Source organism: Aspergillus tanneri, assembly GCF_003426965.1.
Source record: "Aspergillus tanneri strain NIH1004 chromosome Unknown AapTan_5_pilon_pilon_pilon, whole genome shotgun sequence".
Lineage (NCBI taxonomy): Eukaryota > Fungi > Ascomycota > Eurotiomycetes > Eurotiales > Aspergillaceae > Aspergillus > Aspergillus tanneri.
In genome coordinates this window covers 2175611-2190856 of record NW_022984632.1, presented here as the reverse complement: position 1 = coordinate 2190856, position 15246 = coordinate 2175611, and the positions used below count along the sequence as shown (strand labels likewise).

Below are 15246 nucleotides of genomic sequence, written 5' to 3'. Positions count from 1 at the left end.
GCTAAGGTAGATAGATCTGGGAGAAGTCGCTCTAGTCAACTGATATGATAGTATTCAATATGAACTAAATTTCTAGGGACATCGATCAGTCGGGTTTAACTGTTTGATGGGTAGAAGAAAAGAGACAAATCCGTACTGGAACGTCCAGAGAAATTACTTTCAAACCGAAGCGATAGTAGGACCGGATAACTGGCTTCCCAGTGCGCTGCCCAGGCATGCAATCCCATGCGCGGCAGTGACTTGCTTTAACCTTAGGTCTTAGGAACCTCCTGTAGGGGGCGCACGCATTCTCCTAATTTTGGATCGTCCTCAATCAACACAGCTTCCTCTTCTCGTTTACGTTGCCTTTTACCTTTTTTCCAGTAGTCTCAAGGTAAGAACAACCACTTGGTGCTGTTGGTTGGACTTGTTATTGATGAATTCCATGGTGGCATATTGTAGATCAGCTTGAGCTTGGCAAGTTCCCTTTGAGAGCTGTTACGGAAACAATATAACCTGCCCGACTTAGCGGTACGGAGTATCTGACGACCGGTTCAACCCCTGAATCCTTTAGATAGTTGAACACCTCAATGAGAGTATAGGGAACCGTTTAGTAGGTTCACTTGGTTGAGATACTGCGATTCCTGGTGTTTCCACTGAATGACATCTACTTCCTGGTTCGGCTAGTTGGCCTGTAGCTGATAGAATAGCTTCCTGCGCATCACTTCCCCTGAATTCCACAACAAGAGGGATTTGCAGGTTGAAATGATTTACAGGGAGGTTGGTACCAAACTTGCGCGCCAAAGGGCCCCTAAATTGATTGGCTGGTTATGAAAGGCGAGGTATCATTGGACCAGTGGCCTTCCTGCGACATTGTAAGCCAGTTAGAACATCCTTCCTACATGGCCACACTTTTCTTGGACCGTAAGATCATGGCGGTCTTGGCCGCGGTTATATTATGGCTACAGGAGAACTGCTAACTGTGCCCGCCTGGCCTTTCTGGTTTGAGTGGAGGCAAGGATGATTGGCAGATCTATTTGGCGGGACTCGCGAAGTTCGTACTAAATGTAAGGAACAAAAGAGTCTCTGACCTAAATAAACGCATAAACCGGAATAGGGAATTATAAACAATCACGAAAAATCTTCCTGGGTCCAGAATCTATTATCATGAGATAAGCCCAGCCCAATGCCTTGACATTGCAACGCTAGCCTCTTCTGAGCGCAACCTCGCACAATTGTTCCATAGCAACACTCTAACCATGCCCAGCGTCAGCCCTCCTGTGATCGGTTAGCTTCCTTGCTAGAAGGCAAAGTCCATACTCCACTTACTTCCATGTACAATCAATCAGTCTTCTCATACTTCAGTTTCCAAGAGCAAAACCTGCGGCCGGCCTGCGTGGTTCGGCCCTACAACGCCCAAGATGTGTCGACTATTGTTGTGACTATGGCGAGCACCCACCGTGAGTCCGGCGAAAAGTTTGCTATTCGTAGTAACGGACACATGCTTTCCGCCGGGGCTGCCAATATTCAGGACGGAGTGACCATTGATCTCCGTGCCATGCACGACGTGAAGTTGAGCCAAGATCTCTCGACAGTGCAGACTGAATCAGGGACCTCATGACTCCAGGTCTACAGGGTGTGAGATCCCTTGCATATAACCGTCGCTGGAGGACGAGACGCCTCCATTGGCGCAGGTGGATTCCTCACCAGAGGTGGCATCGCCGCACTTAGTCCCGCTGTAGGATGGGGCTGCGACGAAGTACTAGAGTATGAGATTGTTCTAGCAAGCGGCGAGATTATTACTGTTACCGAGGATTCGCACCCGGATTTTTTTGTTGCCCTAAAAGGTGGATCGAATAATTTTGGTGTCGTTACGAGATCACTATGAAGGCGCACTGGTACACCAAAATTTGGGGAGGCTTTATGGCCCACACTGAGAATTCCGCGTCAGCTGGAAGGCTACTCTAGTTTTATGGAGCCAAAGAACTTCGACCCCCATGCAGATATGGTTCAGTCCTATGGCTGAACCTCCCACCAGCCTTCTTTGTTTGTTACTGACATCCTGTTGCATACTAAGCCGGAGCCTCATCCGTCTATCTTTCAGCCTTTCGTTGACAACACAACCGTTCTCTACAGCACCCTCCGTACGTCAAACATGTCAGACTTTGTGATCGAGGAAGACAGTTACCAGGTCCCTGGTTATTTGTAAGTTCCACCGGTTTTTTCCTCTCCTGATCATGGTCTGATGGGCTAATGTCAAACATTAGTACACTGTACTACACTGCATCTTTTGCTCATAATCCTTCTGTCTACGGATCAATTACATCTGAGTTCAGAACGTCTACTTTATCGATCTCTTCCATCAAAGGCATGAACTGGTACCTAACAATACAACCCACCGCTGCCCTAAATGGAAAAATCAGTTTAGGCCTGGATACGACGGATGGGCGTCTAAATATTGTTCTTCTGATCGATTCTTCCCCAACGAAAGCGATAGCCCCTTGATGCGCAAGACCATCGAAGGCTTGCTTGGCTCGATTGAGCAGATTACGAAGGCCACCGGCGTGTTTCGCTCTTTTAAGTACCTGAACTATGCCGATGCTAGGCAGAATCCAGTCGATGGATACGGGAAGAAGGCTAAGGCTGCGTTGCAGGCCGCCAGCAAGAAGTATGACCCGGAGGGCTTTAAACAGGTCACCAAGCCGTACCTTCTTCGATATGATGGAGGCAAGGGCTTTAACAGCAGTGGTGAGTCTTACGAGGTTCTCGGGCTGGCCGGATTGCTAAACTAGTAAATAGAAGGAGTTGCAGACGCTTCTAAAATATTGTATTGCAGCACTCAGATACCCGTAACTTTATCCAACATTACGAGGTGGACGTCGATATCGATGTCGTCCGCAAAACGGGGTCTCAGGGCGACTTTGTGAGATTCGCCTGTATATTAAGTGCGTTAATTAACCCGAATTGACCGTACAGGCCTCCTGGCGGTTCGTGCATCTCAGGATACTGTCAACGAACGCAAGCGAAAGTGTAAGGAGTAAATGACCAAGTTAGAACGCGGCACTCGGTGAAGGGCGAGACCGAGATTGCTCTGTGTCAAGCAAAAATCTGTCCAGGTTAAGTCACCAACAGACCCACCCACGAAATGCTTTCTCTGTATTTGGAATCCCAATCTCTCACTGAAGGACCGGGTGATGGAATACAAACATCCGGTTCACTAACTAGGCATTTCTACGAAAACATATAAATCCTCCCTGGCCGGCCAAAAGGGTTAAGTATTGCAAATGTTTGTGGGAAGGAGCTGTTCCAACAGAAACCTAATCTTTTTAAGTCACGACGAGATTTCCCTTATTATGTCGTCCTACGTGCTCTACGCACTCGGTGCACTAGGTCTCTGGGGAGCTGGCAGTGAGAAGGGCGAGTCAGAGCAGTATAAGAGATAGAGATGAGTTCAAGGAAAAGCGGGGTTTCCATTAAATTATAAAGGTTAAGACCCTAAGGCATGTACAGAGTGGTGAGGCGTGGCGTTGTGTTTTGTGTTCACAGTAATACTAGGTCGCACCAACCCAAGTTAGATTTCAGCGAATGCCCGCAAGGATTACGATCCTGTAATTTTGCATTCTTGTTCTCCCCTAATTCCTACACCCAACAGCTTTTACACATACATACAGGTAATATCTTGGAAGCCCGCTTAGATACGCACAGGTGCATCGATGAGGAACAAAACACTTGGATCGTAGTAACTTATGGAGTAAGCAGAGCTAGTGTGCCATCGGAGTGTTCCTACTTGTTGGCTAAAGAGGAAGATTTTGTGGAGCAGCAGAATAGAACGGCGTGGAGCGTATGTGCACTAACCACAAAGTGGACGAAGCCCTAAATTCATCCACCTAGAGCAACACCTTTTCCCTTTTCAAGCAATCACCCTCTTGAGTAGGTCGTAACTCACCTTATCTATTATACACTCAACCAAATCACCCCTAGTTGCGCGACCAAAAAGCAGCTTCACCCTCTAACTCACCTGGAGACACCCATCCAGGTATTGACCGCGCAGAAGCCACACACCGGAAGGACGGTAGTACCAGTGGGAAGCTTTGCTGGTATCTCTAATATTGGATATGTGCTGAACATTGTTTTACAGTGACCGAGGCGAGGGAAGAAGAGTTCAACCAATATACCATCAAGCGACGACAGTGTATTTCCATGAATATATTGCGTCTCACTGCTTAGTGGCATCTAATAGATTAAATGGCAACTAGGAAGCCGTGAAGAAATATTTAAATTTTAATATTTAAGAGCTTATTTCTATTACCATCTAGTCTAGTGATCTAGTGATATAGATAGGAATGGATATACTACATCTACTTCCTCTCAATATATAGTTTTCTAGCACTACCTGAAGATACCTATCTCCATTATAAAATATTAAGAAGAAGAATATTGTAGAACCTTTCTCTTTCTATTAATAATAGATCTGAAGTGATTGTAAATCTACTAAATTTTAATATATGATTAGATATTCTGACTATTGCCACGTAGTGCAGTGGCAATGATGGAATTTGTAGGCTCTGAAATTCTTTGAGGAAATGTTAAAGCTCATAGTGAGGGCATGAGATATCATAGCTCTACCTGTTCAGCCGGTGCTCCGTTGATTCTCATCATCTAAATTCAAGATTGGAAACGAGGAATATACTCCAATATCCCGTCTGAATTAGAATAATCCTACGCTGGCAGAGGGTGCAGGAGGTAGTATTTACTAGATTACTCAGTGCATATAGTGTAATTCTGGCTTGAAATTGATAGTAATTTCACTATAAAGATGATTAATATATGGTTATTATCATGTTTGAATAGGCCTGCGCAATAAACCTGCTGGTTGTAAACATTTTGTCTTTGATCTTGTGATGGTTTGGTTGTCTCTGCGCTAGTAGAGATAAAACCACTTGACCATATAAAAAGGTACAAGACGACTGATCTTCGATCAGTCGCATCTAGCGCCCTATATAGGAGCGAAGGCCATGCCTGAGCAATACACTGGGTTCAACCTTTGACAGATCTATCTTCCTCTAAAGGTCTGGGGATGTTTTCAAGTAAATCTCAAATTCCATATGTGGTGTACAAGCACCGTGGATAGAACTATATAGGGCGGGTGATGATGAAAGTCATGGTAGCAGAACTGATACCAGGTTCATAGATTCTAATAGCTCAAGCTTTATAGACACATGTCATGTGTATTTCTTTGCCATGATTAATGAGATTGTAAGAGTATATTTTTACTGCATCCATGCCTACCGGTAATCAACAGCGTCGGTACAACATACCTGGGGAGACACAATTGATGAAATCCAACGGGCTGCCGGCCTGACTAGGGCTATTGCCACAAAGGTAAAATTTAATGCTCACGCCTTTTTTCCACAAAGAGAAAACCAAATCAGGGCATTTCCACAGAGGGAAAATGCCCCTATCATGATCAGCCTTTTCCACAATGGCAGACTTCGAACGCCCGATAATCGGGGATGAAAGAAATACTCTCTCAGGGACGCACGCCAGCAAGCTCGATAACCAAGACATTCTCATGAACTAATAAGTAATTTTGCTATTATTATCTAATAGTAACCAGTCGGAACCAGTCAGAACCAGTAACCGTTCAAAACTATTCTATTACTGTAGTATGCCCACCACCTTTGTCCACTATGTGTTATCCTTAAGAGCAGTGAACTAGTGCTCCAGAACACGCACCAAATGCTTGTTGACGTCCCTGGATCACTCTGTGAGTGTTCACGTGAGACCATAAAAGCGGCGGGACCCAAAATAGGAAATCCAAAGCGGCCAGCAGAATAATGCTACAGCTATACCCAAAATTACAACTTTTGTCCATTTGCTCGATTCAGTCCACCGCACCAACAGAATATACTGACTGTACTCCGTTTGTAGTAGAATTTCGGAATGGAAAAACCTTCGGCATGAGAAGGTGGGGGCCAAGAAATCTCCTACTGACCCCCCGCACTTCGTACAAACCTAGCGGATTAAATCTCACGATTCACATCGACTGATTGCATACCATATCTTCATGTTGAAATGGGCTCTAAAACTCCAGAGCATGAGCGTCAGAGAAACGGTAGTATGACCTACCAGTTCCCGTAGACTTGTCTCACAGTTGTGCTCACTTCAGCAGATGATCCATCCGGCTCGATCAAGAACAACGCTACAAACGGCGAGCCACGGGGGGCGCACTTGTCCCGGGATGGTGATACTAGCGTGGGAAATGACGGGGGAGATGACGACGATGACGACGATGCCGCCGTAGCCGGACTGGGCTGTGACATTAGTAAGATAATATCACCATCTGGACCGACCGCCGCTTCGAAGAAAAAGAAACGAAAGAAGTCTAAGAAGAAAACACCATCGTTGAAACAGTCGTCGCCACCACGAGTGCCCTTGGCTGAGCTCTTCCCCAGGGGTCAATACCCCAGCGGAGAGATTCAAAACTATGGCTATGTGGCCGAGAATACGGCTCGCACGATGGCTGACGAAGTCCGATATCAATCCCGTCGTCACCTGCAAGATGACACTTTCCTGAATGACTATCGCAAGGCGGCAGAGATACATCGTCAGGTTCGACGCTGGGCACAGGACAGTGTTCGGCCCGGCCAGACTCTCACCGATATTGCTGTAGGCATCGAGGATGGTGTGAGGGCGTTGCTCGACAATGCTGGCCTGGAACCTGGAAGTTGTCTTGTGTCGGGAATGGGATTCCCGACTAGGCTCTCGCTGAATAATTACGTGGCCCATTACACGCCTAATCCCGGCCAAAAGGAAGTTGTTTTGCAAGCGAGCGACGTGATGAAGGTTGATTTTGGCGTCCATATCAATGGTTGGATTGTTGACAGTGCATTCACAATGTCATTCGATCCCACTTATGATAATCTGCTCGCTGCAGTGAAAGATGCAACCAACACGGGCATAAAGGTGAAGACCCTGCTCCACCCAACCTAGAGCATATCTAATGTGACTCTGTTAGAATGCGGGAGTCGATGTTCGTATTAGTGATGTCAGTGCGGCCATCCAAGAAGCGATGGAAAGCTACGAGGTGGAGATCAAAGGCCGGACCTTCCCTGTAAAAGCTGTTCGAAATATCTCCGGGCATAACATCGAGCATTATCGGATTCACGGTGGCAAGATGGTCCCTTTTGTGAAGAATTCTGACCAAACCAAGATGGAAGTGGGGGAGATATTTGCCATTGAAACGTTTGGGTCGACAGGTCGTGCCCGTTTGGTTGACGGGGTATGTTTCACCCAGACTGAAAGTGATAGATATAGAGTCACTGACTCTTTAGCCTGGTGTCTATGGGTATGGAAAAGACCCACTGGCGCCAAAGAAGGTGATATCGCCTCTTGCCTCAGCCCGGTCTCTCTATAAAACGATCGACGAGAATTTCGGCTCGATTGTGTTTTGCCGGCGCTACCTCGAACGGCTTGGGGTTGAGCGTTATTTGGCTGGAGTAAGTATAGTATTCACCCAGTGGTTGCATGTTGCTTATTGTGGCAGATGAATAGTCTTGTATCCAGAGGGGTTGTAGAGGAATACGCGCCTCTGATGGATATCGAGGGGTCCTACTCGGCACAGTTTGAACATGTATGTTCTTCTCTATGATGGGAATTCACAGGCTAATTTCTTTAGACTATCTTGTTGGGGGAATCCAACAAGGAAGTTCTCAGTCGCGGAGAGGACTATTAGTGTGGTCTTTTTTTTTTTTTTTTACGCCATACAACATGACTCTGCATTGGTTGATATTACCATTCAACATGGATACTATTTAAAGTTACTTCAGAATGAACATCTCTTAGTTGAATTATTATTCTAGTCTATCCTTCCAGGGCAACTGCTTCCTATGTCAGTAGACTCAGTAAAAAGTTCGGAGCTGAATCCATGGCGAAGACGATAGCCTGGTGCATGACTACAAATTAATATAGACGGCGGGAATAGAAGACGGGATAAGTAAAATGTAAAATCTAGTGTTCTTGAGCTTCGTGGTATAAACGATGGATTGTAGCGGCCCAAACTATGGATGGCGATGACTCTACCAACATCTTGGCCATCTTGTATGGGTATATGGATGTACACTAAATGCTAGTTAACTAAGACATTTCAGTGACTAAGCTTACGGACTGTCAGTATAATTTCAACAGGCTATCTTCCTCCCTAAAATTTACCGAATAATACCACTAGAATCATGTCCGCTCCATGCTACCTCGAGCCCATCAACCTCCAAGACGCGGATCAATTAGCCGAACTCCTACGCCAACGTGTCCTCTGCGGATGGGACCACACACCCGAGAAACTTCAGCAATGGAAAACCAAACAAGCAGAGGGTCTGAAAAGCCTTTTCTGGATCACCACCACCAATAGCAATCATAACAATAATAATCATAATGGAGAGAATGAATCCATCCTGGCAGGCCACATCTCCCTAGACGCCTACAGCGACCCACCGGACGCGGAACTCGCGCGCGCGGACAAATCAGTCCTCGCCATCCAGACCTTCTTCATCCTACCGGAATATCGCGCGTTACGCCTCGGACGACGCGCTATGGACCTAGCCGAGCGGATGGCCGTGCAGGAACCGTACGGAAGTCCGAATTGTAGCGTGATGGCTCTGACTGCGCTGAGTAAACGATATATGTACGACGAGGGACCAGAGGGACGCGGTTTCTGGGATCGGATCGGGATGCCAATGCCTGAGTTTAGTATCCAGGAGTGGTATGAGAAATTGGGGTATGTGGGGTGGAAGGAGGAACCGAGGTATCAGGAGAAGACTGTGGATGGGGGGGTGGTTTGGTTATGGGAGGTATTTATGAGGAAGGAGTTGAAGGGAGTATAGGATTGTCTCTTTTCTTAAGACCCGGTTTGATGGTGATATGAGAGTTGAGATGGGAGGTGTAGGTACAGATAAGATAGATGTGATCCGATCTTGTATATTCCATTCGGATTATGATCCGCATCCATTATTGCCCACTTATATCGAATCCTTTGTCATTGCTTCGTTGGATGGAAGTGCTTGATTATTTTGAGTATAGTAAAGTGTAAAGTAGTCAGAGTACTAAGTATTACTCTATTCTAGTTTATATTACTGATCAGTACTCCAAGGATTTACTTAAGATACTCTCGAGCGACAGGAAACGAGTGACAAAGACAGGTCGAGGAGGAGCGCTCTGGCTATCAGTGGTGTCTTCGTATGTTTCATTAAGTAACCAAATATCTGATATACCACCAACAGTGAGCACATGTGTGAAAGTGTTTTCTCCGCCATCCAACCTGTTTTAATCTTCCATAATTATCGTTACCAGCTCTCTCACCCTACACGATAGAATGGCTTTACTTGATATATCAACATGCCTCAGGTGTATGTTCTCTCTTAGGATGCTTTTGGCCATTTTGCTTACTTGAAAAGCACCTTGATGATCCAGACCATCTTATGATTCGTGGCCCAAGTGTACCGCGTCTGGACCGGGGTATCACCGGTCTCCCTAACCTAGGAATGAGAGATTAGGTGAGATGAAGAGATGATAAGACAAAAGTTTACAGGAGAAAAGTGATCCAGTACTTTGATGCATCACTTTGATAAGTACTTTAATTAACTGCTCTAATTTTCTGCTTCATTCAAGTGTGCTAGTTCTATCTACCTGCTCCAGTAGAGTGCCAGGTAACTCAGCACGCCGGGGCAAGGCCCAAGGTGTTCGACATGCAATGGGCGATTTTTCCGAGTTAATCTCTGGTTTTTATCGAGTTCGAACGCCACGACTGAGTAGAGAAGATAAGCGGCAGTAAATGAGCGGGCTTGTGTTATAAGTACAGTGCCAACAGAAACCCTGTACATGGAGTACCAGCAAAAACTCTGCATAGTGTCATCTTAATAACCCTGCTATAGATTCTGGGCACAGTCATTTTACTTCTGGTTGCCTCCATACAACTTGCATTATTGCCACTAAGACACTTGGATAAAGAAATCCATATCTACTGGGATACGAATACCCCCTATATCACTCTTCCAACTTTCCTACTGTTCCTAAACTAATTACAGCCTTGAAACAATACACTAATGAATTAATGTTTCCAGGACAGCCCAAGTTGGGTCTTACATGGGAGCCCTTCGGGGACAAGATGACGGTGCGCGGACTCCTATTACTATTCATATAGCAATAACTTAAAACAATCATTGAATCACAAGTTCCCAGAAACCAGGCCCCCGCCCTCTTGTCGAGTATACCATGACACCCAGAGCCTGGCGTCCACTCCCGTTCCGCGTATTGTATAGTATTATTGGGGTCTGGATCAAGGAGCGTTGTGGCACAGATGGGAGTTGTGAAAAAGAGAAGAGTGACATAAGGTGTTTCCGTATTGTTCTCTGCCTGAGCATTCGTTGATGGAGTTTGGTTTGGAATATACACTACCGGCATAGAAATTGTGGCTGACCTCTATTCTGGACAGAATTCTGACAGCGAGCAAACAGAGAATCCTATCAATCCCTAACAATGGTTCAACTCACCTCGCCGGATGAAGTTCCAGGCCAGTGATGTGCGATAATACACGCAAGGGATTTGAAGTGGGTATCAGAGATATATTCTCTTACGAAATGGTTTAGACTGGGTGTCCGAATATTTGGATTCTTTTCTCATATTCTAGTTCCCAATTCTGCCGTAATAGCAGCATTCGTAGAGGTAATAATTGTGTTAGAGAGTACAACATCACAATGACCGCAAAAGGGTCATCAATACGCCTATGACAGTGAGACACTATTAAATATCGCTGCTCACCCTCTGTCACGTTCATCCTACACACTTCGACCATCGAGTCACTAGTTCCTTACCAACACAAACATCTACCAGAAGATCCGAAATGTAAGCGTGACTTCGACCTCGCCTATCAAGTCCGAAAGAACAATGTAATTATGAGTATTATACAGCATCTTGGAAAACAGACACCAAGACCTGGGTCCGACCTTACCTTGACACAGAGTATAGAGGCATTGCGAGTCTGCAGCGGGGAAGACGACTGATGAAAATTATAATCAGGTAAAAAGACGAATCCCATGGCTGGTGAGGATCCTCCTAGATACAGTGAACAGCTCTGTTCTCTCCTCACTAAATCTGAAAAACAACAAATCCAAAATCCATATCCTCGAGTCTCGATATTGGGACCAAAATATAAAGCTAGAGAGATGGAGGAGGCCAAACCTCATTCCCTTATTGTGCAGAAGATGGATATTCCCCGCAAGAATACAGGTTGGATTGGCCGAACATATGCATGGTTGCTGGGTCGGGCAAAATGTGTCGATATGGAAATTTGTTGTGGGCGCAGCTGCGGTTGCTGTGAAAGTCCCAGTTGTCATATCAGCAGGCTGTAGGGACGAACAAGATGGAGAGGTTTCATGTCTATGACTACTGCGCCATGGAGTGTCACTGCTGAATAGAAACTGGGGGTTTCTATGTTCCCTATTGGGACCTTCCAAATTTGATTTTTGAAGACGTTTACCAGCTGGGAAAAGGAAGGTGTGAGTAAGAGTTGCTTCCATGTAGTTTAAAAGGCTTTGCTTATGGAAAATTCCACTTCTTCCACTTCTTCTTGTCACCGTTTCAGAAATTCTACCTGACTAACTAGAGCCTTGATACCCTTTTCAGTTCAGTGGAATTTTATGGATACTTCTTCTTTTTTCTTCCCAGAAAGCATATCACTATGGACCTAGTTGATCGTTTTACCTCTTCCCCGCTGCCCTCACCTGGCACACGGGACCGAGTTCTTGAACGGTTAGCGGAAGAAGTTGGGGAAAACGCCGTCACCCGGCTCAGGAGGTGGCCGTAAGTTACTTTCTACTGATATTTCTTGTTAGCTGCTGTGAAAAGCACCAAATACTGAATGATGTATGACAGGCAGTTGGTTGTCGACCCCAGAAGACACTGTCACTCCACAACATGCCAGTCCAGGCATCAGTGGGCTGGAGGAGCACAATAGAGGCGGCGAATCTCTAATAGACATCGGCGAACTCCTCCGTTCCTCTGATGCACAAAGCAACGAGGGCAGCGGGGAGGAGAGGGAGAGCGGTTTTTTTTTTTTTTTTTTTTTTTTTTTTTCCGTTTCTAATGTCGTCTCGGTTACTGGTTCCTCAGACTCCACTACCCTCTCTTTTCTGCCCTCAGACGGCCGAGCCATGCTGTCCAGAAGACACGTCTTCTGAGAAGCAAACTGCTTCCTTGACAATCGATGTCCCCTTCCAACAGGTGTTGAGGACGTTGAAATTTGTGGAATCAGACTGGATTCTTGGGTCAGACGGTCTCTCTGGTGGTTCTCTCGGGACCAATATTTCATACTTTTCCGGTAAGTTGAATCCTCTTGGAGATGTGGTGGTGACAATATGATGGAATATTGATATTCTTATCTGTACTAGTATCTACCGAGAAGGTAACTGGGATATAATTTAGTGCGTTATTCATGTATAAAGGATATAATCGCCCTTCTTGCCACACCGCTCGCTTTCCACAACAGGCAGCAACTAGCAGAGGACAACAACCACTTTAGCTGATCCAGTTCAGTCATCGATCAGTACCGACTCAATTAGATAAGGAGTGGATGTAAGTTATTCAACCCGGGTCTTGGTCCAATATCCCTGCATACTAACAGGCATTAGGAAAATTGACCTCGGAACGGCAGACTTTCCAGGCAGCAATAAGCTTGCTGAAAGGTATTGCAGCACTATGGGCCTTGATGAATGCTCATATAGCGACTGGCCTCCGTCAATATCTCCTTACCTATGCATGTAGGTGGTGGAATGACCCGTGGTCGCGAGTAAATAAACCGATTTATTTGGTTTGACAAAGTCGAGAGTGAGGAGAGCTAAAATGTGCTATATGTATCAAAATTCCTGTTGTTATAGATTCTTGTAATGAACTTAGGTGGCGGGGGAAGAGCGAGGGTCTTTGTCAAGTAATGCAACTTTGTTCTTAATCGGAAAGACGTATGCATTATCTAGCTTGGCCTTATATAAGTAAAGTCTATTCTTTGTTCTCCTTGTCGTGCATATAACTTGTTTAGCATTAAAAACTTTTGCGGTATTTGATACTAGACATTGCTTTTATCAAACGAAATCCATCAGCATCATTGCATATCTCATGTGCAGTACCTGTTTATCCGAATGTATATATATAATCCTTTTGTCCAACACTTCAAGCCGGTGAAGTAGCTCCCCTTGCCCGTTTGCCGTCTAAGAAACGAAAGCAAAGGGCCGACAGAAGCAGCGAAATACATCCTATATCTTGATTAGCATTCACACCTATCAGAAATCAAGGCTAACCATACCGAATGTAAAAGTCATGTAATAATATCCCACCTTCTCCGTCAACACTCCGGAGAGGAAGGGTCCCAGCATCATTCCTGTGCTGAACGCCATTTCCAAAATGGAATGAACTCGAGCATTACCCCCGCCAGGACCGAATATCAAGGGATCTTTTGACTGCATATCTTTGACGACCACTAAATCAGGCGCATTAGCAAAGACGTGGTAAATTTTTACGTCGCATACTCACAATTTAACTGTAGTGACCCGGAACCACGAACTAACATCGAAACTGCCCCAAACACAAACAAGGTACAGGGAAATATAGTCTTCCCACCAGCTTCTGCACCAGCCCATGGAAAACTTTTATCACCGGGCATCCCCAACAGCCACAGTAATGGACCCATTAGGCCCCAGCCGATGGCAGCGGGGTATCGTACTCCGCATCGGTCACGGAGCATACCCGATAAAGCGGCAAGAAAGAAAGACGGGAGTTGAAGACAGAAAAACGTTAATCCGGTAGCCATGCTTCCCCAGCCGAATATATCCCGTAGATGGAGTGGGAGCGTACTGTCAAAACCGGATATGATGGAGGAGTAAAGGAGGGTGTTGGATAGTCCGACTAGGACTCGTACATCTGAGAGTATGATACGGTGGAAGCCTTTTCTAGGTGATGGGGTATCGCGATCCACAGGGTCCACTGCGTCAGGTTTGGGTGGGGGGGAGGTATTGTCTGAGAGAAGGGCCGTGGTTTCGTCGGTGATCGTTTCATCGCCGTTCAATGGAGATGGGGTGTCGGTTTTAGTAGATGTGGATGGTAGATCCCGGGTCTGGATCATAAGGAGAGGGGCGATGATATCCAGAACGAGAATGATCATTGGTACAGACCAAGTGGCCCAGTAACCAAATAATTCTAGTAGGACTCCTGCCACTGTAGGCCCGCTAATGATTCCAGCGGTGACGAAGGTCATGGTGATGCCTGTGATTTTCCCTAAGTTTTCGGCCGCAGTACAATCGAGGAGAATCGCAAAGCAGACAATCCATGTCGCCGAGCCGCCGACTGCCTGTAGATATCGTCCGAGGAAAAGAGCCCAAACTGTGGAGACTTATTAGTCAATATTCCATAAGGCAAAATTACATACCAGATGGAGTCCAAGCCACAAGAATCGTCCCGACCAGACATAATGTCAACGCCATCAGCAACGGGACTTTCCGATTAGGTGTCTTGTCTGCAAAATGCGCAACCACGGGCGCTACAAGGACCGTGAGCAAGCCATGGATCGAAAGCAGAGTCGTGGTGTATTTCTGGGTCTCGGACGGGTCGATCCCTAATCGAACCTCGAGCATGTGGGCCAGGATGGGGACGAGGAAGCCATAGAGAAATGTCTCCGCGAATAAGGCGAGGCCGACTGTGGCAAGAATAAAGAATTTCGACGAGCGCCATCGATAACCGATGGGCTGGCGTGTCTCCATCGTGAGGACTTCACTTTGTTTCCTGAGGGCCCGGCTGACTTGCAGGTGTCTGGAGAGATGCTTGCTTTGACTATGAAGGGTGCGGGGAGAAAAATTGGAAGCTGACGTGAGAAGTGTCAAGTACTCCCTTTGACTCACGACACGCCGATCGCCTATGTGCTATGCCACATCCGGTGGTTTAATATGTAAGCTAGCCATTGAAATTAGAGCCAGCACGTACATCAACCCCACATTTCTTCGGACTGCTACTCCATAAGACCCGATAGGTCGTCGATATTTTCCCTCGCGATGGACACGCTACCTCTGATCTCAGCCAGGATATCATCTTAGGAATTTCTCCCGGATTTCCATGATAATACCGAATTATGGCCTAGAGCCCATGGATCTTTAGTGGTCAAATGATATTATTTATGCTGAAAAAAGAAAAAGGTTAGGGTGCTATACAGAACTGGTGCCTGCAGTACTCCGT

At 46.0% G+C, this 15246-nt stretch overlaps 5 protein-coding genes across 5 annotated transcripts; 4 read left to right on the top strand and 1 right to left on the bottom strand.

The window, feature by feature from the left end:
* Window positions 1-1238: 1238 nt before the first annotated feature.
* On the top strand, window positions 1239-1600 carry ATNIH1004_010138 (uncharacterized protein; the record flags this gene model as incomplete). The annotated part of the gene is made up of 2 exons (XM_033574713.1): window positions 1239-1266; window positions 1329-1600. 2 exons carry the CDS (start codon window positions 1239-1241, stop codon window positions 1598-1600), a joined length of 300 nt encoding a protein of 99 aa, XP_033422731.1.
* Window positions 1601-2134: 534 nt separating this feature from the next.
* Window positions 2135-3020, top strand: ATNIH1004_010137 (uncharacterized protein; the record flags this gene model as incomplete). The annotated part of the gene is made up of 4 exons (XM_033574712.1): window positions 2135-2184; window positions 2247-2357; window positions 2408-2727; window positions 2956-3020. 4 exons carry the CDS (start codon window positions 2135-2137, stop codon window positions 3018-3020), a joined length of 546 nt encoding a protein of 181 aa, XP_033422730.1.
* Window positions 3021-5718: 2698 nt separating this feature from the next.
* Window positions 5719-7714, top strand: MAP2_3 (Methionine aminopeptidase 2; the record flags this gene model as incomplete). The annotated part of the gene is made up of 6 exons (XM_033574711.1): window positions 5719-5746; window positions 6134-6945; window positions 6998-7261; window positions 7314-7478; window positions 7526-7612; window positions 7658-7714. The coding sequence occupies 6 exons, from the start codon at window positions 5719-5721 to the stop codon at window positions 7712-7714; spliced, it is 1413 nt and encodes a 470-aa protein (XP_033422729.1).
* A 496-nt stretch (window positions 7715-8210) lies between these two features.
* ATNIH1004_010135 (uncharacterized protein) lies at window positions 8211-8858 on the top strand (the record flags this gene model as incomplete). The annotated part of the gene is made up of 1 exon (XM_033574710.1): window positions 8211-8858. One exon carries the CDS (start codon window positions 8211-8213, stop codon window positions 8856-8858), a length of 648 nt encoding a protein of 215 aa, XP_033422728.1.
* Window positions 8859-13194: 4336 nt separating this feature from the next.
* Window positions 13195-14651, bottom strand: ATNIH1004_010134 (putative MFS transporter; the record flags this gene model as incomplete). The annotated part of the gene is made up of 4 exons (XM_033574709.1): window positions 13195-13277; window positions 13328-13501; window positions 13555-14400; window positions 14447-14651. The coding sequence occupies 4 exons, from the start codon at window positions 14649-14651 to the stop codon at window positions 13195-13197; spliced, it is 1308 nt and encodes a 435-aa protein (XP_033422727.1).
* Window positions 14652-15246: the final 595 nt, after the last annotated feature.